The sequence below is a fragment of the Kogia breviceps genome, chromosome 3 (assembly GCF_026419965.1).
Source record: "Kogia breviceps isolate mKogBre1 chromosome 3, mKogBre1 haplotype 1, whole genome shotgun sequence".
NCBI classification, from domain to species: Eukaryota; Metazoa; Chordata; class Mammalia; order Artiodactyla; family Physeteridae; genus Kogia; species Kogia breviceps.
The window spans coordinates 140,821,222-140,847,948 of record NC_081312.1 but is presented as its reverse complement, the minus strand read 5'-3'; the positions used below and the strand labels follow the sequence as shown (position 1 = coordinate 140,847,948).

General features: G+C 41.7%; 1 protein-coding gene across 2 annotated transcripts in view; it reads right to left on the bottom strand.

Moving 5' to 3' along the window:
* Positions 1-26,727, bottom strand: part of RORA (RAR related orphan receptor A) — a 731,081-nt gene that overhangs the window by 98,159 nt on the left and 606,195 nt on the right. Inside the window, exon 1 of one of the 2 annotated variants that reach the window (XM_059057846.2) lies at positions 3,586-3,788. The exons of the other annotated variant lie outside the window; for it this stretch is intronic. Within the exon in view, the coding sequence (XP_058913829.1) occupies positions 3,586-3,616 (31 nt within the window). The 5' untranslated portion in view covers positions 3,617-3,788. Of the gene's footprint in view, positions 1-3,585; positions 3,789-26,727 lie in introns of those variants that run through there. 2 annotated transcript variants of the gene reach the window in all.

Below are 26,727 nucleotides of genomic sequence, written 5' to 3'. Positions count from 1 at the left end.
TTATAACTGGGCAGCATTAAAGAAATTATATGGAACTCAATTCAAATCGAGGGCAAAGTGGTTTACTTATGATAAATTGAAAGTGATGTGATTGAAATATGTAAAATCAAGAGACTGCTCATGAAAATGGTGCTTCTAAAATATTCTCTACTTCATAGAAGGTCCGAGCTCCCTCCTCACCCAGTGGACAAATGGACTCAGAGATCCTCTTTGTCTTTAAAAGAACTGACCTCTCCTTGCCTGCTAAGTACTCTGGGGTCTGAAACAGCCATTTGAGTTTTCTCTTTCCAAGATCCAGCCATCACCCTCTCCCAATCCTACCCATCAAAGGTCATGAAAATGGAACAAAAATTCCCAGCTAAGGGATACCACTGACACAGTACTTAAGACGAGGGATAAAATTCAAATTTCATTTGGGAAAGTGAAAAGCCAAATTCTTTAAAACTATAAAATCATATTTACTAGAGTTGGAAATACCCCTTATCACCCACATATACAGTATTTTCAAAGCGGTAACTTGCCCTGTGTTTGCACATGGATTGTGCTGAGGGAAGAATCTATGATGGGACAGACATACCCCTTAAGCCTCCCTTCACTCCCTTAACTCCATTTACACGAACACAGGCTAAGTACTCCACTCCTAGGAAGCAAAGGGGGTAAAATCTACTAAAACTGATGAAGCGCTAGCATTTCCCTTCAGCACTGGCTGCTGCCTGACATTTGGCCAAAGCACTTTTATGATGCGTAGAACAAGTGCTCCCCTGATTATAAATGTTATCTCTGGCTCTCTCCATTTGCTCAAGAAACAATCCAAATGGTACTGGAATTCTGTTGTTAATTAAACAAAAACAAAACTGAAGAATGAGACTAGAGCTGCTCAAATGAAGATTTATTACTTCTAAGCATGAGCCCACTTGAAGCCTCAACTTATTTGACAACTAATGCAGAGGAAGGATTTTCTTCTTTGGTGAGTTCAAAAGGCCTGCTTTAATGATGTTTTAAAAACATCAGTAAATCAGCCAACAAAGGGAATGTTTCTCTTTTATGGTGGCTTATTCTCTCCTCCCCCGGCCACAAGCATACACATACCAAAAAACTATATTGTAAAGAGTGTTTCTGTTTTGTATAAAAAACCTAATTACACAAACTCTCTTACATATGGGACCGATTTAACTATTAAAACTGAGAGGAGGTAGGGAAGTATTTAATATGACAGTGGGCCAGATTTTTTTTCCCTTAAATCTGATACGGAAACATTTACAGCATTCCTTATTTTCCCACAAACTATTTTTCTTCAGTTTAAATATGCTCCAAAGCAAGATAATCCCATTAAGATACAGGATATTATGATATTGGGAATGAAATATTCTAATTGTCTAGATGCATTTTATTTCTACATCTCCCCCCCCCCCCCCCCCCCGCCACAGCTGAGCTTATAGGAAAACTGAATTGCCAGAACATCTGAGCTACTTTTCGCAAAGCACAATACTATGCATCTATTATCTTCTGGCAGCCAGAGGTCACTCCAAGACAAATGTGTGGGCTAGAGCTTTGGGGGGATATAGTGGTGGTGTGATTCCCATGATTATATCACTAAGGGATAGTATGGAACTTCATTTTGTGCTAGAACTACAAAAGCAAAAGCCTATGTACTCAGAAACATCAAAATTAAGTTAAAACATTCAAACGCACTTTCCTTATTGTTTGGTGGTTACTGCTCATTAGGAGAAATAGTATCAGCTTCTCACCCTTCCCCAATCAACACCAATCATACTAAATAAAATAGATAAGGACTAACATTGACACCTCCCCAAATCTATTTCACGCCTTAAAGAATAAAACGGAAGAAAATGTCTTAACTACAAAGGCTATCTGAATCGTTTTACTCTTACAGGATTAATGAACCGCTGGAAATAGCATAAAAGTTTTTTTGAGGGGGAGGGGAGGAGCATACGTTTCGTCTACATAAGAAGTCGGTAAGAAAATCTTAAAATAATTTTGGGAAGAAAAAAAAAGTTAAGTGCTTAAGAACGTGGAGGTCTCCTACCCTTTCCTTTATCTGTTGCATATTCTATAAATGATTAAATTTCATTTCTCGCAAGCCACCGGGGAAAAGACAAAAATTTGCTCTGGGCACGTCGTTATAGAAAGATTTCATCTCAAGCAGCTCATCTTAGCGTCCAGTACGTTTCGGCCTGTTAATAATTAATAAATGAGATGCCACCCAATCTCTAGTGAAGAAAGGCAAAGCTCGGTGATCCGAAAGTAAACCCAGTGCAGATACCGAACTGGTGTCCTTCGTCTAGGATTGCAACAAAACCTCAACCTTAGCAAACGTTTAACGAGCACCCCGCGCCCGCACGGATGGGCAGGACCCGCAGGACAGCCTGGGTCTGCAAAACTGCTGCGCATGAGGGGAGCCCTGTCCGCCGCAAACAGATGGGGCTCTAAATCCCCACTCCCAGCGGCCGGGTCTGCGGGCAGATTATCGGCCCCGAAGAACCTGCTGGCGCACGAGCCGGCGGAGGGCTGCGGGCTGAGTTTTCTCTCGGACTGTTTGCGTGTCTCGGCTTGTCCGGACCGCGCAGGCAAGTTCCTGGGCACCTCCAAACTTTGGCTTTCCCATTATAAATTTCCCTGACTTGCCATGGTTTCTTTCCTCCTCACCTGAGAAGACCTGAAGCCAGTCCTCTCTGCAACCAGTCCCCGCTGCCATCCCGCCACCAGCCCGGCAAAGGACTTCGGATCACGGCGAAAGGCCGGGCGAAGAGGTCTGGCCGCGACTAACCCGCGCCCGCCGGCCCTCGCCACCGTCTAACCTCCACCACTGCCCGCGAATCCTGTGGGGGGGAGAAGTTGCCTCCCCACCTCCATCCACAACCCAAAGTATCAAGTGAGGGTGCGCTGCGGCTGCCGCCCAGGGAGTCCTGGCAAGCTCCAGAAGCCCGTCTCGCTCGGGCCTGCGCGTTTTCGGACGCGGCCGCGGCGGGCACGCAAGGCGAACCGGCCGCGCTACCCCTGCAGGCGGCCGTCCTGGCGCTCGGGGCCGCCGGGCGGCGGAGGCGGGCGGGGGGGAGGGTGCAAGGCCCGGGGCGCTGACCAGTCCCCAGGGATGACACCGCGCCCGGGCGCACGCTCGGCCCGGCCCGGCCGCGGCGCCTTCGCTACGTAGGCCTGAGCTGTCCGGGGTGCGGGCCCTGGGGACCCGTCGCGGGCGCCCCTTGGCTTCCTCCGAGCTCCTCAGACCCTCCCCTCCCTGCCAGAAGCGCGGCGACTCCCAGCAAACTTTCTTCCGGGAGCCCCGCCGGGTGCCAGGAGGACCCGGGCGACTGACAGGAGCCGGAGGGGACAGAAGAGGGGGGTCCAGCCCCTGCGCCTTTGCCCCCGACAGGAGGCAGGCAGATCTCGCGGCCGGGCTCAGGGGGCGCCCTGCAGGGGCCCAAAACGCCCTGGCGGGGCTCCAGCGCCCAGCCCCGGGCAGTACGTGCGCTCGGGCAGGCGCGCCCACCCCTCCCCCTGCGCGCCCGCCTCCCCGCCCCCCGGAGCAGCCAGCCCACCCGGCCCCGGCGGGGCGCCCGGGCTCACCTTTCATCGCTGCGATCACAAAATACATCATTTAAGCCGCGGTGCGGAGAGCGCAGGGAGAGCGGATGGTCCGACCCCGGAGCCCCCTCTGCCGCCGCCGCCGCGCCGCCGCCGCCTGAGCCACAGCAGCAGCTGCCGCAGCTGCCCGTCCGCCGAGAGCCATCCCGAGCCATAAGAGGCTCCATGTGACCGGCTGACATCACGGCCGCCGCTCTGTTTACACCGCGCCCCTCAGCTTCCTCCCCGGGCGGGAGGCGGGCGGCGGGAGGCGGGGGCGCCCCAGCGCCGCGCCGCGCCGCGCCGCGCCGCGCCCCGCCCCGCCCCCCGGGCAGGTGAGTGGTGGCGGCTCCCGGGCGCACCCGCGCTGGCGCTGCCCTCCCGCGCCCCCGGCCCGCACCCGGGCCCCCGGCCTTCTGCTCGTCTCCCTGGGCACCTGTGGCCGCCCGGGCGCTTTCTGCGTGCAGCGCCCAGAAGATCGCGCGTCTACTTTCTCCCGCACCCCTTGGGCTAGAGGGGCGCAACCCGACGCTACTTTCCTGCACTTTCCGGATCTCCCAGGGGTGATAACTGTGCCAACTCGTTGGCGGAAAAGAGGGGTTTGTTCAGTCTGGCGGGGGTGGTGGTGTTGTAGTCACCCTCACTTCCAATTTCCCAGATCGCTCCAGCTTTATTCGGAAGGTAGAGCCCCCTCCGGGGGCCGTGGAGAACGCAGTCATCCGGACTGCTCGGGGAGTGGAGTAAGCGCCTCCTCAGTAAAAGCCTGGGAGGCTCGGCCTGGGAAGGGGGAACTCCGCCCACCCAGACGATGATATTTCTCATCACACCGACACCTAAGGTCCTGGTTTACACCTCTCCCTTCCCCTAGGACCACTGATACCTGAAAGGAGAGCAGAAAACTCTGTGTGAATCGCCTAAATGAACTCGTCGCCAGCCGATTTGGGCCACTAATTTCCCAATCTCGTCCATATCCACCATTCTCTCCAGAGACCTCATCTACAAGTGTACAAGTGGAAAAGGGTCTAGTTTTCATACCCTAAAAATGAGATGTTTTGGCACTTTGGGCAGGAAAAACAAAAAACAAAAAACCAACAGCAACAAAAATGCAAACAACCTCTAAAGGTCAACTATGTGAATTTTAACTTGCAGCTAAGACCTAATTCCTTCCAAACTTAATCCTTTTAACTGGTCTTGTGGAAACTTAAATCATGATATTATTATCAGATGAATCTCTTTACTATGAATTTCAGATGCTACATACCCATAGTCTGTGTTATTTAAAATTTCAGCAGGCTTGTCAACAGTGTTGAGTGTAGCAGAAAACATTATCAAAAGCCAAGTTTGTTACCTACTCCAGTTCCTTCACACAATTTCAACTCTTTCTTTTCTGATGGTCTGTGTCTCCATTTACAACTCAAATATTAGACGGTTATTAGTTGTTGCATTCATTGTAGTTAAACAAGGAGAGTCCTAACATTTTTTCCCATATAACTGAGTTGTCCTTGACTCTGAGTTGGGCCATAATTTAAAACACATGCAGACAATCAGCAGTGGAAAAACTAGGATTCGTACACTCCCACCCCCTCATCCCCCTTCAAGGCAAAATTTACAGAGCACTCTGATTTAGAAGGTCAAAAAAAAATTCATTGTACATTAAGTCAAGCTGCAGCTTTATAAAAGTTTGATTTCAACTAAAGTCATCCTAACACAGTTCTTTTCTTTAGAGTTTTTCCCAAATAAAACCACAAAAATAAGAAATCCTAAAAGCGTGGAGTCAAGATCTACCCATGTTAACTCAGCTGTGCAGCCAGAACAAAGTGGACAAGGGTTTCAAATGAATCATCCATACCCACTGTGATGTTTATAATGATGAAATTAAGTCACACCACATTCCCATGATGCAATTGCATCTCCCAGTGAGGCAACACCCCTCAGTTACACTGACGCTATCCTTCATATTTGGTTCTTGATTTCCCTCATCATAACGACTTTAACAAGGATGGGTAATGCCAAGCTGTCCTATTGGTAGGTCCTGGATACGATTTTCTTTCCTTTGTATTGTTAAAGGATGGAAAAATATCAGAGAGTGCGTGCTCATAGGGGTGTTCGTCCATACTCGCTAAAAACGAATCTAGATATACTACTCTGAAAATTCAGTGTTACCTTAAAACAGCATGCTGCTTTAGAAAAATAATGCTTTGAAAATGACCAAATCCATTTGGTCTGCCTGTCAGACAGCGGACTCCAAGGTAAATAGTCTTACTTTACTAGTAATTGGTATTTATTTCCAGACCATTATAAATGAAATTGGTAATCGGGAATGACATGTAACATGACATGTGCTCCTGCAATTACAAGAAGAATTATTCACCCTATAGATACGTCCCCAATAGAAATATATTCTCACAATACTTATTTGAAATATTTACACATTTATTCAACAAAGACATTTCCAGGATAATGTAATACTGACCTTGCCCTTTAGAAATGTATTTCATTCTCACCCTGCAACTAATGAGCAACAGAATTTCAGATATTAAGTCGTAACCTTCCTGTGTGGCTAGATGCTATTTGTAATACATGCCTCTAATAAATGTATTCTTTTATTTTCAACACAGCTTTTAACCCAGGGTATATTAGTGTTCTTTATATTAACACAAAGCTCTCATGAAACTTCAAGAGTAAAAATGAGAGGTTTTTTTTTTTTTTTTTTTTTGTTTTCCGGTACTCGGGCCTCTCACTGTCGTGGCCTCTCCCGTTGCGGAGCACAGGCTCCGGACGCGCAGGCTCAGTAGCCGTGGCTCACGGGCCCAGCCGCTCCGCGACACGTGGGATCTTCCCGGACCGGGGCACGAACCCGCGTCCCCTGCATCGGCAGGCGGACTCTCAACCACTGCGCCACCAGGGAAGCCCGAGAGGTTTTTTAAAACCTCTTGAAATACAACTTTTCTACAGTTATACGTCCTCAACCAAGTAAATCAGTCAGGAATGAAGGGATCTGTATTTCCCTTCAATCCTACTAAACTAGAGCCAAAAAAGATGCACATTTCAGTGCAAAATTTTACCAGCTAAATATTAAAATGCAGGAATAATTATTTGGATTCCATTAAATACACACTCCTGGAGTGCCTGCTATGGGGGAAAAACAGTGTTAAGCAGTATACTTTTTCCATTTGAAAAATTTTTACCAACTGTTCTGAAAAAAAAAAAAACCATAAATAGAATATTGCTTACATGAAGATAATTAAACAGGATGGGAACTCTTTACCATGAATGGGATTATATCATACATGCAGTCTCAAGTCAAATATTTCTGCTGGCTAATCTCAGAAAAAGAAGGCACACACTGCATACTTAAAACACATGTAATTCAACTCAGAGTCCTCTAGAGAAAGCCCCACATGGTGTCCCTATGTACTGGGTTTCACACTGGATCTGTTACTTAGCAAGGAATTGGAGGGACATGACCGATGTCAGGTTGTTCCAAAATGCCTATGAGAAAAGCCTGCTGGATTTCTGCAGGGGTCTAGACTGTAGTATAATCAGTAAATTTGTGTCTATCTTCCCACTTTCAGAGGTTAAATAAAGAAATGATCCTTGACTTTAGGAGAGTACATTTGGTTTTCTACCAAACGGAATCTGATCTCACGGTATACCACACCGACTCACACAGAGTGCTATTGAGGAGTATGGCAAAACAATGGGTTGACAAACTTTTCCAGAATCGGCAAGTGGCTCACAGTACAAAGATGTTTTCAAAGTTGGCTGATGCATGTGAGAGGAAGCATTTGGGCTCTGAGGTTCTGTCTCGCCTGGGCCCTGATTCTCTTTTTCCAGTGTGTGGCAGCTTGCTAATTCAACTAACTTCTTCCTAGCTGAACCAGAAAGGGATCAGTGAAAGGTTAATGTGGTCCTAGGCAGCTTGATTCAGCTGAATCCTTAGGCTCCATGGCATTGTCATCTGTAGGAGTTGGGCCATTCAGGCCGACATAACGCCAGGGGACCGGGTCTCCTACAGACCAAACAGGGTCAGCCTTAGAGAGTTCTTATCTTAGAGCAAGACTACTTAGGCAGCTCCAGAGTAGACACAAACTTGCCTACAGTAGATCACAGCCTTGCTTAGTTTTGAGTCTGGAAGGAGCCAATGTCTCATAAAGAAACATTTATAAATGGAATAATACTGGTAAGACCAAGGTGACAGAGGGGTCCCCCCTATTTATGTGTGTTAAGGGGGAGGGGATGAACAGATTAATATAACCTGTTTTATTCATGATTTTAAAGCAAATATAGATGCCAGATTTAAATGTACATGTATGTATGCACATACGTAGTCCATTAAATATAGTGAAATGAATGATATTTTGATAGCAAGAGACATCTTCAATTTTACACACATTCACACACACATACATATTTCACATTACCAAGCACATTTACTGAATACTTATTACGCTCCTGGCCCTATACTGGAGAATCAAACAAGCACAATAGCTCTGATCTTGAGAAGCTCCCTAATCAGCTGACCTTGGCTCTGAAAACTATATAGAAGTCAGTTCCCTGAGTCTGAAGTTTCCTAAAGAAAGGCAGTGTCTGGTCGGTCACCCACTGAAAAGATGTTTGTACAGCACTTCACCCCTCACAGTTGATAGATGGCTGCAAATCATTAATGTGGCTGTTAGTGTAATGGGATGTTAGAGGTGAAAGATTTGGCTGCATTGAGACAATGGTGAAGGGATTCTGAGTTTCTGGAACCACATATCTCATACATCTATTAGGGAATTCAAGAACTGGCAGATGTTTTATAACCATCACAAGGAGGGAAAGGGTAAAGTTCACAGGCATTCAGACCCAAGCAACCCCCATAGAACAGGTAGGTGGGAGGTGCCTCACTACACACACATCTGCCAAGGCGGCAAGGAAGGAGACTCACCTCAGAGGCCAGAGGAGCTGCCCTCCCTGGTGTTCCCATGAGATGTCCTCCCCCCATTCCTACAGCTGGCAGTGGAACAGGCATTCAGGAAATGATGGTTATTTATTTTATTGAAATAGAGTTGATTTACAATGTGTTAATCTCTGCCGTACAGCAAAGTGATTCAGTCATATATATATGTATATATATATAGATACACAATATATATTCTTTTTCATATTCTTTTCCGCTATGGTTTATTACAGGATATTGAATATAGTTCCCTGTGCTATAAAGTAGGGCCTTGTCGTTTATCTATTCTATGTATAATAATTTGCATCTGCTGATCCCAAACTCCCAATCCTTCCCTCCTCCACCCCTTTGCCCCTTGGCAACTGCGAATCTGTTTGCTATCTGTGTCTGCTTCTATTTTGTAGATAAGTTTATTTGTTTCATATTTTAGATTCCACATGTAAGTGATATCGTATGTTTGTCTGACTTACTTCACTTAGTATGATAATGTCTGGGTCCATCCATGTTGCTGCAAATGACATTATTTCATTCTTTTTTATGGCTGAGTAATAGTCCATCGTATATATGTACCACATCTCCTTTATCCATTCATCTGTTGATGGACATTTAGGTTGTTTCTGTGTCTTGGCTGTTGTAAAGAGTGTAGGAAATGATGTTTCTTTTCTTTTCTTTTCTTTCTTAAGTTAAAGGAATATGGGTAGCAGAAGTGAACTCAGAACCTGGAGCCCCGGGTTCAAATTTCACACTTGTCACTAGCATTCTATGTCACCTTGGGCAAGTTATTTCCCCTCTCAGGCCTTCAGGCCCCTGACCTGTAGAATGAAGAAATGGGAACAGACCTCAAAGGGTTCCTGCAACTCAAACATCCCGTGACTACTTTCAGGACCATGTCCCAGCCCCTTCTCAGAAACACCTTCATCCCTTCCTCTTTGGGGCGCCATGTCCACTTCCTTCTCCAAGGAGCCTTCCTTGTTTCACTGAATCCCACAGTAGGGTACCGTGAGCTCTGGCATTAGACAAAACTGGGCTCCAAACCAACCTTCACCCTACTCACTAGCTGAATGATCTTGAGCAAATCTTTGTTTCCTCATATGTGAAAGAAGGATAGTAGAATCTTGTAGGCACACTGGGAGGGTTAAATGAAACAATTTAAAGAAAGGACACAGCAATTATCTCTTAGTAGACTTACAAGTGGAAATACCATCACCATTCCCACATTGTTATACATGCAGATCCTGTGCCTGGCAAAAATTATTGACCTTAATAAAGATATGTTGACGTGATTATCAGCATGCACTTTTGATAAGCTTTCTACAATTTTGAAATGTGTGTGTGTGTGTGTGTGTGTGTATGTGTGTAGCAAGCATTTATTAAGTACCTGCTAGGTACTGGGAATACAAAGATGAATAAATATTAAATTACCCCTTGGCATAAGGGGCCTCTTTTTAAAATGTATTATTTTCTATAAGAATGCAGGCTTTTTTATGTCTTGTTTCCGGTCAGAATGCGAGTTCCCATCCAATGAACAATGATAAACATCTGTGCATTACACTGTGCTGGGACATGGAGAGGAAAGGAAAAAGAGTAAGATGTCAGACTTTCCCTCAAGGAGCTTGCAATCTAGTAGGAAAATGAATTCAATGCTTATCATGTAAGGCAGAATGTGTGACACATACTCTAAGTAAGGTGCTATGTGAGCCAAGAGTAAGAGAGGTTACTCTGTGCAGGGTTAATCTTATACCTTATGAGTGGAAGGACTTCATGGAGGAGGCACCACTTGAACTAGACCTTGAAAGACAAATCAAATTTTAGTGGATAGGAAAAGGAATAAAAGGCAAAAGGACATCTTAGAAGGAGGGCAGAACACAGGTAAAAGAACAGAGATAGAAAATGCATTTTTAACTTAAGAAACAACAACTAGTAGTGATGGTTTAGAGTATCAGAAGTACATATAGATCAGGAGGGGAGAAAGCTCAGAATATAGGTTGTAGCTATTTCTTTCACTTTCCTTTGAAGTGCCTAGTACAGAGCTTTGCAAAGTATACACAGTCAGAGAATGAGTTTTGAAAAAAGAATTGAGGGCAGAAGAAGGGAGCTGTGCTTTAGAAAGTAAATCTCTTTGCCACTTGCCTATTTCATAGCCTTATTCTAAGGATTACTAGTTGGTTTGATAGTCATAAAGTTAAATCACACTTAATAAAACACATGGAGCAAAAGAGTTCCATATCACAGCACACCCAGGAAGAATAAAACTGGAAATGGGTGTTATTTCATCAGAGTGAAAAGCTAAGCAGAACATTTTAAGAGGAACTAGGTAAACTGAATGTTATTGGATTTTGTATCTCATCCATTTCAGTTCTGAAAATGATCTGAGACAGTTCTATTAATACAGATGCTTCACATAGAGGTGATATGTTATTTTTTAAGAACTCTTAAAATATATATTTTCAAATAATGGGGAGAAGATAAGCAGTTACAGACGGTTTTCACTATTTTTGTCACGCATGATCAAGGACCACAGTGTAACGTGGGCTTCACTGGGAAATCCAAGTCTCGCAGCTAGGAGCGTCCCAGGAGAAAATGTCGGCATTATTTTGCTTTCGCAGAGAAAATATGCTTCTGTTCAGTCAAGCAAAGTAATCAATTATTATGCATTATGAAATACTCATTTTATAACTATTGACATTTCAGACAGTTGTGCCACATGTCAATAATGGTTTTGAGGCTCAAATTTAAGCTCCAGCTCATAGGATGGATGGAATTCATTGGGCTGACAATTTTGGGTCAGAAGTCTATTCTCTGCCCTCAGAAGTATACTTATTATTTATGTCCAGTCCTGCACTGAGGAAGTATGCTGTGAGGACTGAAACAAGAACAGACTTGGGTGTGTCTTTCTGTTTTCATAAAAAAATGGTAATTTCTTCTAACTATATTAGATTCACATTAAAAAATCAATATTTTTCTCTTGAATTAAAAAAACGATTCCTACATTTTGTAAGATGGAGGTTCATTAAATTAGACATTCCATTCAGAGGCTCCAAAATTCACATGAGATTCTGAGTATTCCAGTTAAACCTTGTGTTCCACAAAGATGATTTTCTGAAATCAAAATGGCTTTCTAATACTTATATCACACTGCTGCTGTTCTTGCTTTTTACCTCACCTATTGCTTCACAATTCCTTGGAACTTACTCTGTGGCAGGTGCTTTTTAACACTGAATTCACTCAAAACTCTTTTGTAGGTGAGGAAACTGACGCACAGATAAATTAAGTAACTTGTCCAAGAACACAAGGAACCATAAGGAAAACCCAGGTGAACTGAATCTAGGGTATGCACTCTTAACAACTACGTTATGACTCTCAAACATTTTCTGAATTTTCCTTGAATTGTGCACTACTCAGTATTCTGAAAAAGGCAAGCTGACTTCTTCAGGAATCCAAGTTGACTACTCTAATAAAATTTAGGCATGCGTGCAAGAAATTCTTTTATCACTAGCTCTCATAATTGAGAGGGGTTAGCATGTGTCATTATGAATGACTGCACAATTTAGTAAATTATTTAATTACTTACTAATGAAGAAACATACTGTACACCATTGTAATTATCCTGTTTGAAAACAATGTTGTCATTTGTCCATTTAATAAACACTTGCTACACATTAACTCTTGAGGGGAAGAACTCTTTGCACTTTTGGAATAAACAACTCTAAATACTGGCAACAGAATGTGACACAGGAATAGAAGGAAACTAACAACTATCAAAAGCCAAAGCTGGTGTTTCTAAAAGGCTCCAAACAAAGTAACAAATCTGCTAGAAACACAAAAAATAATAATTTTATACTTCATCCTCTTCTACAGGAAAAGCACAAGACAGAGACAGTTACTGTTTTTACTTTCCCAAATTGTATCACGGCTGCTCTTTTCATAAATCGTTTTTGCAACATGTCATATAATATAGCATTTCTTTCACCTATTTTAATCACCCAGTAAATGGCTTCCATAGTATAATAAGCAGAACTACTTAATTTTCATTACACTTTGAATAAATCATTGTCTACATTTTTTAAGTGACTGTAGTCATGCATGGCCTCGTTATTTATACAAAGACATAGTACATACATAGCCTCAAGATGTTTTGACAACACATCTTAAGTAAAATAGAAAGTAATTTTTTTTTTACTTTACCACATCTTTGCTCCTTGAAATATAACAGACATAATGTGGCAGAGCCATGGTAAACAAGGAAAAAATTTTTAAAGGACATATCAGAATTGCGAGACACTCAGAGAGGTCATGTGGTAGGTCTTCCTGCTTCTAAGGATGTCAGCAGCTAAACCGTCCGTGTCTGACAGTTGCCTATCATTAAATAATCATATATAAGCAAGATAAGTGATATTACATTTTTTCTCTTTTCGTATTTTTTCTATTATCCCAGGGACGATATGCCATTTCACTGGGTAATTCAAGTCAAAGGAAAGTTTTGTTCTCTTATTAGTAATGCATATACTGAATATTAGAATTATAGTATAGTAGCAGATTTCACCGCTTGTCAAAAACCAGTAAGAAAATACTTCCTGTAAACCAGTAAGAACCACATTAAATTTAAGCACTACGAAACAGCAGAAAAGAAAACATGTTTTTTATGTTCATTGTATCCACTGCTCAATTATGGTGTAACATAAATTACTACATAGCATTTATTTTACACTAACAGTGTTTTATCAGTGAGAACTGTAGTAAAATATGTTTTAATAGTATTTTCTGATGTTACTGTGGCAAACTAGAGGAATTGTATTTTGATTCATCCTTCAGACCTCAGTTTTTTTTTCATTTCTTATCAAACTATCATTTACATACAGTAAAACTCACTCTTCTTAGTGAACAGTTCTGCGAATTTTGACAAAGGTTTTTAATTTTATAATGACCAACACAATCAAGATATAAAAGAGTTCCATCCCCCTCTCCTCCCAAATTCTTTTGTGTCCTTCTGTAGCCAACTTATTTGCCTTCTCCAAACCCTGGTAACCACAGACCTGTCTCTTCTATCCCTATAGTTTAGCCTTTAAAGAATATCATTGGGCTTCCCTGGTGGCGCAGTGGTTGAGAATCCACCTGCCGATGCAGGGTACACGGGTTCATGCCCCAGTCCGGGAAGATCCCACATGCTGCGAAGCGGCTGGGCCCGTGAGCTATGGCCGCTGAGTCTGCGCGTCCGGAGCCTGTGCTCCGCAACGGGAGAGGCTACAACAGCGAGAGGCCCGCGTACCGCAAAAAAAAAAAAAAAAAAAAAAAAAAAAAAAAAAATCATTTAGGGGCTTCCCTGGTGGCGCAGTGGTTGAGAGTCCACCTGCCGATGCAGAGGACACGGGTTCGTGTCCCGGTCTGGGAAGATCCCACATGCCGCGGAGCAACTAAGCTCGTGTGCCACATCTACTGAGCCTGTGCTCTAGAGCCCGAGAGCCACAACTACTGAGCCCGTGAGCCACAACTACTGAAGCCCGCGTGCCTAGAGCCCGTGCTCCACAACAAGCGAAGCCACTGCAATGAGAAGACCACGCACCGCAACGAAGAGCAGCCCCTGCTCGCCTCAACTAGAGAAAGCCCGCACGCAGCAATGAAGACCCAGTGCAGCCAAAAATAAATAAATTACATAAATAAATTTAAAAAATAAATATCATTTAAATGGAAAAATATATTAATGTAGCCCTTTGACTCTGGTTTCTTTACTTAGCACAATGCATTTCAGATACACTCCAAGGGCAAATCAATAATTTGTTACTTTCTATAGTTCAGTAGTATTCCAGTCTGCAGTTTACTCATTCTCTGATTGAAGGACATTTAGGTTGTTTCCATTCCTCAGCAATCACAAACCAAGTGGCTATGAACATTCATGTACAGGTTTTTTGTGTAAACATAAGTTTTGATTTTACTTGGGTAAATATCTAGTAATGGGAACGAAGACCCAACACAGCCAAAAGAAACAAACAAACAAACCAACACTGAACCAACAGCAATGAACAAAGCTTATCTAACACGTATTTTCTCTGTAAGGCACATCACACTTAAGGACACTAGCCAGCACTTTAGCACTATGCTTGGGGGCTACTTTAAACAGCAATATTGCCAACAAAAAGCACACAAATTAGAAAAATATGGCACTAAATAGACTGTGAAAAGGACACTTGTTTACAGTATGGGAGCTGAAACAAGAAGGCAGAACGTTGCCTCAACCAACCTCAGCTGGGAACATGTGTGTCAGGATGCTTTGCGCTTGCCTAAGTGTGAGAAGGGCAGCCAGTCATTTTTTTTTTATAGTTGAAGTGCAATCGATTTACATTTTAGTTGATTTACAATATTGTATCAGTTTCAGGTGTATAGCAAAGTAATTCAGTTATATATTATTTCGGATTATTTTTACATTATAGATTATTACAAGGTCTTGAATATAGTTCCCTGTGCTATACAGTAAATACTTGTTGTTTACATATTTTATGTATAGTAGTTTCTGTTAATCCCATACTCCTAATACCCCCCTCCCATTCCCCTTTGGGAAAGTTTGTTTACTATGTCTGTGAGTCTGTTTATGTTTTGTACATAGTTTCATTTGTTTTATTTAGATTCCACGCATAAGTGATATCATAAAGTATTTGTCTTTGTCTGACTTACTTCACTAAGTATAATATTCTCTAGGTCCATTCATGTTGCTGCAAATGGCATTATTTCATTCTTTTCATGGCTGAGTAATGTTAATGGCAGCAAGTATTGATTTGGGGGTTATAAATAAATTTTGGTGAGTAGGCAAATATGCAAATACAGAATCTGCCAATAATGTGAATCAACTCTACCATCTATCTATCTATCTATCTTGCCATCCTACAGTTTTAGTTTAAATGTCACAGGCTTGAGGATGTCTTGTCCAAACTGCTAGCCTCCATCAGATGAGCTTCGGGCTCCCATTGGCATCCTGTTCTTCCCTTTCTGTAAACCTGATTCTTCACACTGTTTTGTTTTTGTTTTTTGTGATCATTTGTTCTCTTTTCCGTCTTCTTCACTGGACTTTACACTCTAAGAGGCAGGGATTCGCCTTTGTACCTCTTGTAACATGAAGGCTGAGCTCACTGCCTGGTATACAGTACACGTTGGATAAATATTTGTTGAATAAACGAATGCTTCTTTGAAAGCAGCATGTATGGTGGAAAGAGCTCTAGAATTGGGGTTGGAAAATTTGTCTTACCATCCCAGTTCTAATACCTAGTGGTTGTGTAACTGGTGACAAGTTACTTATATTCCTTGAGCCTCAGTTTTCTCACCTGTAAAATTGGAAAAAGAATGCCCATATTTCAAAAAAAAAAAAAAAATTAAGCCTTCAAAGTCAGACAATAAACCTGAAAACATTAGTATCTGTTGATATCCTAGTCATTGGATTGGAATGGTTTATGAACCACGACTAGACTTTTATAACTATATGAGCAGTATAAAATATACTGATGAACACTATGAAGAGCAAGTACATGTAGCTATCCACATACTACCAACTCTTCATGTATTTGGTTTTATGAACTCAGGGGACTCCAATAGTTAAGATAATTTTTCACTTTAGAAGTTTTGGCACTCCATCAAGCCACACTCTTTAAGATCAAAGGTTATGTACACTATATACTATGAATATATCTTCATAGCAACTGATGATTTATGTATTCCATTTCAAAAATATTTTCTGAACGTTTGAAAGTCACTCTGCAATAACATAGAGTTTGTATTCTTTGGAAACAAGATTTTTTTTCTCTTTCAAACACTACTGAAAAAACAAAGAATTAAATTTAATTAATAACCATACCATGATTCTGCCTGAAATGTTTTCTTGCAAAGATCTGTTACCGCCCTTAAGATTTCGAGGCAATAAAAATCAATAATTTCTATAAAATCATCACAATCCTTTTGCGTGTAACTAAGGCTAACAAAGTAAATGCTCAGGTCCTGTGGAAAAGAAATTGCATAAACAATACAATGGTTACATCACTCAAAATTTATACAGAGGATTGCCTTACAAAATTATGATGATCAGATATGACTAAGTGACACTATTTAAGATTGTTGGTCTTTAGTAGGTGCAAAGCATGATGATTCACTGGCAAAGCAAGCTAATGGTAGGGAGGGAGAGACGTTAACTTTGTGTATTTGATTATAAAGCAGAACAGATAGTAAAACCTCAGAATTAATAATCATTATTTTATATGAAACTTTCATTGTTTCCTAAATTAGATTCATATTAACTTTTCTTGAGATGACATTTTTTCAACACGTACATTCTTATAAGGAACCTAACCACAGGCCTAAATTAAACCTAGAGTTTAAAACATTATTTGCTGACAGGCATCCTCCAAGTGTTTTCCACAGAGGGACATCACTTCCGATTATTTCCATGCTATTTTAAATGATCTTGGACAGGGTTACTGAATGACTTGTCAGGGAACAGGAAAACATTATGACACCACTTCTCCAGATTTCTTCCCAGAACATGAAATACTTGGGATCGTTCTAATGTAATCAAGGCTAGTTTCATGTTAGGCGTCAGTTTTAACTGGGGGAGATGCTTCTAACATATGGCCGCTGGGCTCTGACTCACAGCAACCTTCAAATTCTGGCCAAAATGTCTGTTTCCTGAGATTGAGTCTGATAGGTCTGCGCATCCCTGGTGGGCCCAGAAGGCATTCAATAAATGCTATTGTTGGAGCAAATGAATGAATGAATGAGTTTCTAATTATGAGCTACAAATTCTTCCATCAACAAAATAATCCCATAGGAAAGCCACAGTGTACTTGGAATTCATATCTATGAAGAGTTCTATTTTCAGCCCCTTTACAATTTTTTTTTATCATTTCTCAATGATATGCTCAACTTGGTCTTTCTTGATTTTTTTTTTTTTTTTTTTAAACTAAGGTGTCAAAAGCACTGGAGCGTTTTCCAGGACATGACATGAAAGACAAGTACAGTTCTTTGAAAGTTTCATTTGTATGTAGCTTGTGTATGATAATTATTTTTAAATCTCAGATAATCACCAGATATTTTCTGAGAACAGACTGTGGGCGAGGTACTGTGTGAGATATTTGAAAAATAAAGTTAAAAACATCCTACCTATGCTGACGCACCAAGAATTGTCATTAAGAATAGTAGAAGGTGTGCAGGTTCCAGAATATTCACAGGTGAGGCAAATGTTTATCTAAGTGACACTAAGTTAGAACTATTATCAAAGTAGTATAAATAATTGCTATCACACTTTTCGTAATTAGAGCACTGTTATTCAAAAACCTTATGAAATGGAACATGGAAGAAAACAAAACAGAAGGAAAGATCCACAAAGACACCACTAAAATGCCAATAACTAAAGTTCGTGTCTGAGCTTAAACAAATCCCTCAGGCATTCGCTCAGAGACTATTTACTCTTATGTAAGACAGTTCTGACAATCTTGATATCTGATTTTCCAGTATACAGAATATATTAGAAAAAAAAAAAAAAAAAGCCCAGCAGAAAGGAATAGAGAGTTCTGCTCATAGGAGCAAGGAGAAACAATAAATACTGAAGGAAAAGATAAAAAATGATAAAAAGTTAGACATAAGAACTCAAGAAGTATAGCAGCTTGGGACTGCTTAGCATAAGGGCAAACAACAAGCCACACCTGCAAAGTCTCTGAGGACATCCTGTATTACAGCATACTGTACACACCATCATAATTAGTGTTTATAATGACTTTGAAACATTAAGAATGGATTAGCCCATGAACTCTAAGAAGCCAGGGACTTACATAACATATTTTGAAAGGCTTTCCTCACTGCCAAACAGTGAAGTAGTTTAGGCACTTAGACAGATACATTCCAGAAAATTAATTTACATGGAATATCTCATTTTCTAATAATGTTTGTAAATCTGGCATTGATATACATACTTCAAATAATAACCCTAATTACTTCAGACCTTACAATTAGGATCTAGGTTATCCCAGTTTCAGTAAGCAATACTCTGAAGCCGGTTGGAAAAATAAAGGGCTTCCATAGCAGGAATAACTGTTTTGTACCCCGGTATTTCATTCAATTTCATTACTAGCCAGATATCAGTAAAATAAAAACTGTTCAAATACCCCCTCAATTTTTAAAGCGACGATGTTTTTGTAAATGTTTGCTTGAATTATGAGTGTTCAGGGCTGAGGTTTAAATATGTATCATTATATTAAGATACTTGCTATTTATATAATAGTAAAGGCTATATATATATAATAATGTTTAACCTGCCGGAATTCTGGAGAAGGAAAAGTTAGTACAATAAGTTCAATGGGAAAAAAAAAAAAAAAGAAAAACATCAACACAACTTGGCATTGTTTTCATTCAGGGCAAGTGAAGTGATAGGTCGTTTTTTTTTTGTTTTTTTTTTTTTTTTTTTTTTGTGGTACGTGGGCCTCTCACTGCTGTGGCCTCTCCCGTTGCGGAGCACAGGCTCCGGACGCGCAGGCTCAACGGCCATGGCTCACGGGCCCAGTCGTTCCGCGGCATGTGGGATCCTCCCGGACCGGGGCACGAACCTGTGTCCCCTGCATCGGCAGGCGGATTCTCAACCAGTGCGCCACCAGGGAAGCCCCCGAAGCCCCCGTGATAGGTTTTTAAAAGTACGCTTTTTACATGCACACTCATGACACCAACACCCTTCTTCATGACTGCAATAAACCTTTTTCAAAACTGCTAGCCTGTTTCCAGGGCAGCTGCAAAACATCCGTGAACACTAGTTAATTTATTGGAGTCATGGAAACTGCTGCCTCTATACCTGCCAGCTAGATCCACATTGTACAGACTCTACGATGCAGGAGCCGAAGGTCCCGAGATGAATTCTCTCTGCTCCAAGCTAGATGGAGGAAAGGGAAGCCACCTCTCGGAACTGCCTGGACCACACTTTTGGATTTTTGCCTCTTTCACTCCACCTATTGTCCAGGCTCCAGAATAATGCTTTTTTGAATTAAAATCACCATGGCTACCTCTAAATTGCTGTTAGATGTATTATTATCTTCATCACTATTGTTGTTGTCCTCGTTAGTGAGAACACAGTTTAAAGGCTACCGTTTGACACTCACCAATGCCCAGGAAGACAGCAGGCAGAGTCAATATCCCCACTTGCAGATGGGGTAAATGAAGCTTGGAGAGGTTTTCCAGCTTAGCCCGGGACATCGAGAAAGGGAGAGCTAGGACTTGAGTGCGGGCTTCTGACTTTCAGTCCAGTGCTCAATAAATGTTGCCACATGCTAGATATTGAAAACTGATTTCCTATTCTTTAAGAACTTATATTCTGAGAAACTCAGATTGGCAAGTATAACAAAAATTTTCCACTGTAGGGTTTCTGAAAATGAAACCCGAGTCTGTCATATTTTTTCAGAAGACTTTTGTCACTAATTATATCTTCCTTTCAGCTCATACATGTTTGTGTTATCTATTCATTCCTGCCACAAGAGATAATTTATGTGTCTCTTCAACGATATACCACCAATAAATCACCAATTAAATGTTAATTATTGGATCTCACGACAATCCAAAGACAACTAGCTCATATGATGCAGGTTACAAACCAAGCCTGGTCATATGATGGTTGTTTCATAGTTTCTGCCCTTTCAGAGTGAAAGAGAGACACGGAGTGCTTGCAAGTGGCCCTGGTACCCATCACTACAATGGCCTCAGAAGTTAAGAATAGTATGCTTTGAAGTTATGTCTCTTCTTTTTTATGGCTCTCTTTCTCATTAATTAATTTAAACTTTTCTGGTACCATTTAATATTTTATCCATTCAGGTTGGGGAGGGGTGTCCAGGCAAGCTGTATCACACGTGTTTTCCAATAGCATAACAGAGTGATTCCTATGATTAATTCCAAAACTTCTTCCACATTTAAGGGGTGCTCAGTTGGCATCCTGCCCCCCGATAACTTTGTTCTTACCAGCCTTTGCTTGATATAAAATACTGAATTAGTTTATTAAAGAACCATAACAGGTTATATTACCTTTAAAAGTTATATTACTTGATAGTAGGGCTTTTGAAGTAAAATGTGAAAATTTTAATTGTAAAATAACATGCAATATTTATGGCAAGGATTTTAGACAGAACAAAAATGTTGTAGCTCTAGGGGTAAAAGTCTCAGGTAGAGATACTGACAGACCCAGGAATAAAATCCTCAAAGACTCATTCCTGTTCAGTGTTCTGATCATTCAGTCACACTCTAGGAAGAGACAATAAATATACATCTGTGGAAAGTCCAGAGATGGAAATGAGGCGGCCTAACTTTCATCATTTGCAATGATCGGAGCTGAAGCCATTTATAAAATGCCTGCCATAACAGACACCGCTGCATCTTGACTAAAACTGGGAAGACACAGAAGAGGTTGATAAAAATGAAATCATGATACATTTATCCTTATCCTATCACCAAAGTGGTTGCCCAAAGAGGGGGCCTCCACAGTGGTGTGATGAAAGGCACCCATCATGGACTACCCACTGGGGCAGCCAGGCCAGAGAGGGGAGAAAATAGCCTTTTCTTCAGAGGGCTGAATGGCTGGACTTGCTCGGCTGAATAGATAACACCATCACGAACAGACAGTAGACATGAAAGTGGAAACCAATGAAAACAGAAGAACGGAGGAAAACCATCAAAGGTGTGCAAAATAACAAAAGTTCAGGGGCTGGAGTGATCAGCACCCACATGCTAAAACTGCAGCACATAGAGCTGTTTGAAGCTGCTAAAGGGATTTAATACAATCTGGAATGAACAGAATTTGCCATCAAATAGAACAGAAGGGCCACCAAGAGACCTCAAGGAAGGCTAACCTAATGGAACATGAGCCCTGCAAACAGCTCACACGGCAATGTCCTTTTGAACATCTCAATCATTCTAAAGTGCTGTTTAAAACACGCACACACACACACACAAACACACACGTGCACACACACGCATGCACGGTCCAGAGTCTGTGGGGAATTTTGATGGGAGTTGCTCATCAAAACTCTTAAATAATGCAAGGCGATGGCAAGCCATCCGATCTTCCACTCTGAGGACCTGGAGCAGAGAACAGACGTGGGTTTTATCAAAGCAGCCTCTAATCTTTCCAGCACATCTGCAATGTCCATCTCACCAGGGGTGACCTTCTGAGTGAACTTGGGGAGAGATATGCTCTTTGGTTTTGTGTGGGTTGCAGTTTAATTCAGCAGGAAGCAGGCCATGGCTGGGAACCATAGCACAAAGAAAATCACGGTAAGGAGGTGAAAAATGCGGGACTGATCAACCATAAGTGAGATAAAATAAGTGACTGGTAGTTTTTTTTATGAGACCAGCAGAATTTAAAAAAATACGATGGGTTATCACTTTTATGGCTCATTTCCCATTGCTGTTACTAAGTAGGCAATGATAGAAACAGCACAATTGAGCAAGCACACCCAGATCAGAGAGAAAGGGAGAGAGTGAAAGAGAAAATTAAAGGATCAGAGAGACTCTTTAAGACTGTGTCCAATCCAGGGCAATCATCCGAATAAAAACCAACAATTTCACTCAAATACAATGCAGATAAATTGCACTGTGAAGGTATAATATATAGACTTAAAAATTATTCTGTTTTTCATGCAGATAATTGTCTATAACACCTCTGCATTGAGAGTGTATTGGTTCATGTAAGGTACAAAATCTTCAGATGATCAAAAGTGATGTATGTATTTATAGTAAAGCTAAGAAGTCGCATCGTCAAAAGTTTATGGGCCAGTGGTTTTTCCTGTGCTAACTATTAACCTAATTTTAGACAAAAGGGAGGGAGGAGGTACTCCTTAGTAGGGATAAGTCAAAGGGAGTTTGCATATGAAGGGAAATAAACCATCTCTTCCCACTTGATTATCTTCACTCTGTCCGACTGAGTATTATTACATAGGCAGCAGGGAATGGAGAATTCTTTACTCTTGAATGGGTTCAATCTCTCAGATCTCAAAAATCCCCAAGTGAGTCTCTAGAACAGGAGTGGCTGGAGCCTGGTTCTGATTTCTTCTATTACCTTTGGCTCTTCATCCCATACCCCACCAGGCGTCCAGCACTGAATCAGCATGAGAATAGGACACAGATGGAGGGAAAAACGGCTTCAGTTTACCATTGCTTTAACCCTCCTCAAAGATTTTGGTGTTTGTACACTACTAGATTCCTATCAATACAAGAATATGTTTTTTTCGTTATTCCATTCTACATTTTATTTTCTTTGTCCCAGTAGGAAACAAAATCTCCACTTGTCTCCATCTCAAACAATCTTAAGCTTGGCAACAACAAAGAAGGATGAAGTCTTCTTTGCACGATGGGTCTAGACTAGTCTGAGCACCTAGTAGGTGCTCAATAAATACCAGCCAATAGGCAGGGCTCATTTCCTCCGCCAGCTGCCCAGAGACACAAACTGCTTTGGGAAACCTGATGAAGAGGCCCGCCTTTCTGGCAGAGCCATCCTCACTCTTTCATCACTGTACTCAAAGATATTACTGATGTTGGTCCTCTGGTTTTGCTGCTTTTTTCCTCTGACTGGACTAACTGAGTCTACTCTGCTCACTAGCTGTCACTTCAGAATCCTGTCACGCAGCGGAAGGCCAAAGGACATTTTCCCCTAAGTCCTTTTAACTTCCTGGCATTCCGTTTTTCAACCCCACATTAAAGGTGCTGATGTTTCATCCTAGTCCTACCAGCCAATGGGTGGCCTCAAGTTAGACTAGGCAGGGCTTCTCTCTGCTCTTTCCCTGTTGGGCACAGGGAGAAGGAACCCAGAAAAATGTTTCCTCAAGCTCATTTTGTAATTTTCCCTTGGATGCTATCACTGAAGTTCTGAGATCACTTACTAAGAAACAGACACATTCGAAACTAACATACAACAGATGTAAACCTAGGGCCACTGTTGGCCAGCAAGATCTCTTTCTTGCAAGTTCTCAAAAAAAAAATTGTTTTTGGCTTGCCTTTATCCCCCCTCTGCTCTCAGCCAATGCTCAATCATCTTATAATCCACTAAAGCTAGTATACCAATTCAGTTTCTTTTCCAAGACAAGACCTGCCAACTTGAAAAACAAAAATGAACCTCCCCTAGTGTTGGCATGTTTCTCCAAGCCTCAGCTAACCCAGGGCAGAGACTGGTGGACGTGAGCCCAGTTGAAGCCTGAGGTGAGAGCCATCATTTCTTACTTGCTTTCGTGAACAATCTCCTGGTATGTTCTTGAATTCTCATCCTTGGTATAGTGCCAGCCCAGGCATTAGCAAACCCAGCAGACTGGCATTCTCTGCAGTGTGGCAGAGCAAGTCATCTGTCCTGAGAAGCCAAGATCTGAGACGCCTCTGCTCCTGTAAGAATCTCTCTGTGTCTCTCTGATTTACCCCGTTCCAGCTGGTAAAGTATTTTCTGCAAACATGAAATTAGTTTATAATTTAAGGGCTTTGGAATGACTAATTTTGAGTAAGTTAAACAGGGCAGAGTAGTGACTCCAAGCGACTTGATCTGTGATTCTTGGGAAGAGTTTAATGGACGTATTTTATTTTCGTTCAGAGTGACCTCACTGATCTTTGTGCAAAATGCCATTTCTTTATTTTTTCCCTTTAAAACACAGTGACTGCCATTTTCTAGGCATTTCTTAGTGAAGAAAACTCTAATTGCATTTTACTTATCTTTAAGGCCCCTGTTCAGGAATTACTATTTTTTTTAAAGACCTCTATTTTAAAATGAAAAGTGTAGGTGAAGGTGATTATATCTTTCCAAAGTCAGTAAAACAAATGTGTTGCATAAGACATTTCAATTCAATTAAGAGAAACAGGTCAGATGCTAAAATATTAGTAAAATCAATTATGAGTAATAGGTCTCCTGTTAACATGTATCACTACAGCTGCCTCTCTCATAATGTTTGAATAAATTTACATTTGTTTCATATTCTCTGTGTGCCTGTCATATATGTGTGTGTCACTGACTGTAAAACCTTGTCCATTTCCTTTTCTTTGTTACGTCTGCTCTGGTATGTCTTGGAAATGTCACATGGACTAACACTTATTTATTTAGCGAAGGTTTTTCTAAGAGGAAAGTCAGGTGGCAAGTTGAAAAGAGCTTTGAATCTTGTCCTGGCACTTGTCACCGGGGCAGGGAGCTTTATCCTTCGGAACCTTGGTTTCCTTATCTGTAAATGAGAGTAACAGTACCTTCCCCCCAGGAATGCTGTACGACTGAAATGCGACAACTCACCGTAATGGGCCCACCAGGGCGCCAGGCACGTGGTGTTCAGTGAATGTCTCTTTCTGATCTTTGAAAATCCTAAAAATCATTAGTATGTAAGAGAGGAGTATTACTTATAACATTTCAAGTCTGATGTCTGGTTTTTGTGGTAGGATCAGGGTCACCAAACTCACCTGAAAAGGGGGTGTCAAAGAGAAGGACTTTCTCCCTTTATCTTTACTGTTTAGTAAAGGGGCACCCTCAAATTCCCATGTTAATAGCTCATGAAAAGGCAGCACCAGGGGACAAAAGTTTGCTGCTGCCACCTCAGTCAGCCTTTCCTTCAAATAGGTGATGCCTGATATGGAGAAATTATATAGGAAAACAAATTATAGCACTTTGAATCTATACCATAATCACAAAAACATAAAAGTGGCCTAGGTGTATGATAAAACATGAAAAAGGAAAACTGGAAACTTTTTTGGTAGGTTACTGAGAAAAAATGGGTACATTTTTTCTCCTCTATAATATGCTTTATCATTTGTATAATGAGGTTAGACATTTAGGTGAAAAATAGAGTATCCTATGATTGGCGATTCACCCATTTAGGCTGGTGGGCTATCTGGTCAAAAGGTAAATATCTCAGAAATGGAATTTAAATCAAGGTGGGCTTCATGGAATACTTTCCTCCTAAGAGCATGGAGTGAATGCGAGTGTTGATGGAGTTGAGGGAGAGGAAGGAAGGACAATTTTGGAGGATGGCCACCTGCTGAGGGGAGCAGACTTAGAGAAAGTGGGCTCTAAATAGGAGCCCGAGTGGGTGGAAAATGGAAATGAGAAAGTTATAGAGGTAAGGCAAGTAATACGGGGAGGAACATTAAGGGGTTGATTATTTGGGGGGGTGTGTGTATATTTTTGAAGAAAAGAGGCATCCATAAAGTGTACTGATGAGCTCAATACCTCTGGAGAAAGCCCCAAGTATTCAAGAGTTTAGAATATAGCTCACATTGGGACTTCCCTGGCAGTCCAGTGGTTAGGACTCTGCACTTCCAATGCAGGGGGCGTGGGTTCGATCCCCAGTCAGGAAACTAAGATCCCACATGCTGTGCAGCGTGGGCAAAAAAAAAAAAAAAAAAAAAAAGAATATAGCTCACTGACACTCTGGCTTTAGTCCTACAACCCTTGGGAAGTGTAGGGCAGCCTGGCACAGTAGAAAGGACAAGGGCTTCAGCGCTTGACAGAAGTAGCTACCACCTTTGCCTCTCACTAGCTACGTGGGTTTGGGTTGGGCAGGTTGCTTAACATCTGAAACTCGCTTCCTCAATGAATATTCATAGTTATACTTAATAGTCATAGTTACCATAAGGTTTACATGATAAACACACACACACACACACACACACACTTACATACATATAAAATGCCTGGAACATAGTAAACTCCCAAATTACTTACCTATTCTTGCTACAGGGATGAGGAAAAAAAATAAGAACTCCCATCCTGAGATAATAAGAAAATTAATAAGGTTAAAGTTGTGCCTCTACCCAGGCACAAGGAGGGCCAGGACAGCTTTCTCAGGGAGCCATGGTTTAAGAGCTGCCAGTGAAAAGAGGCAGCACCAGTCCGCAGGCACCCACTCTGCTTCCGAGAACGTGGTGGTGGATTAGCGGCCATTAACCACAGTCAAAAGTCCTAATGCTCTTTCGTGCTTCTTCGTCTTAGGGCTGGAGCACTTGGCTGCGCTGATTGCTCTGTTTCCTGTATTTTGAATCCTGTAATACCGTAATACCCCACGCTTGGGGTCAGGGGATACAGATAAAGGGGCAGAGGGGGACTTCTGTTCTCTACTGAGCCCCGACACAGACTGTTTCTAAGTTCTGAAGGTTTGCCTATCTGGGAGGCTGGCAACAGAAAAGAATAACACCCCAGCCGGTATCGCTAACCTGCACCTTGCAACATGTAGAAAATGAGAAAG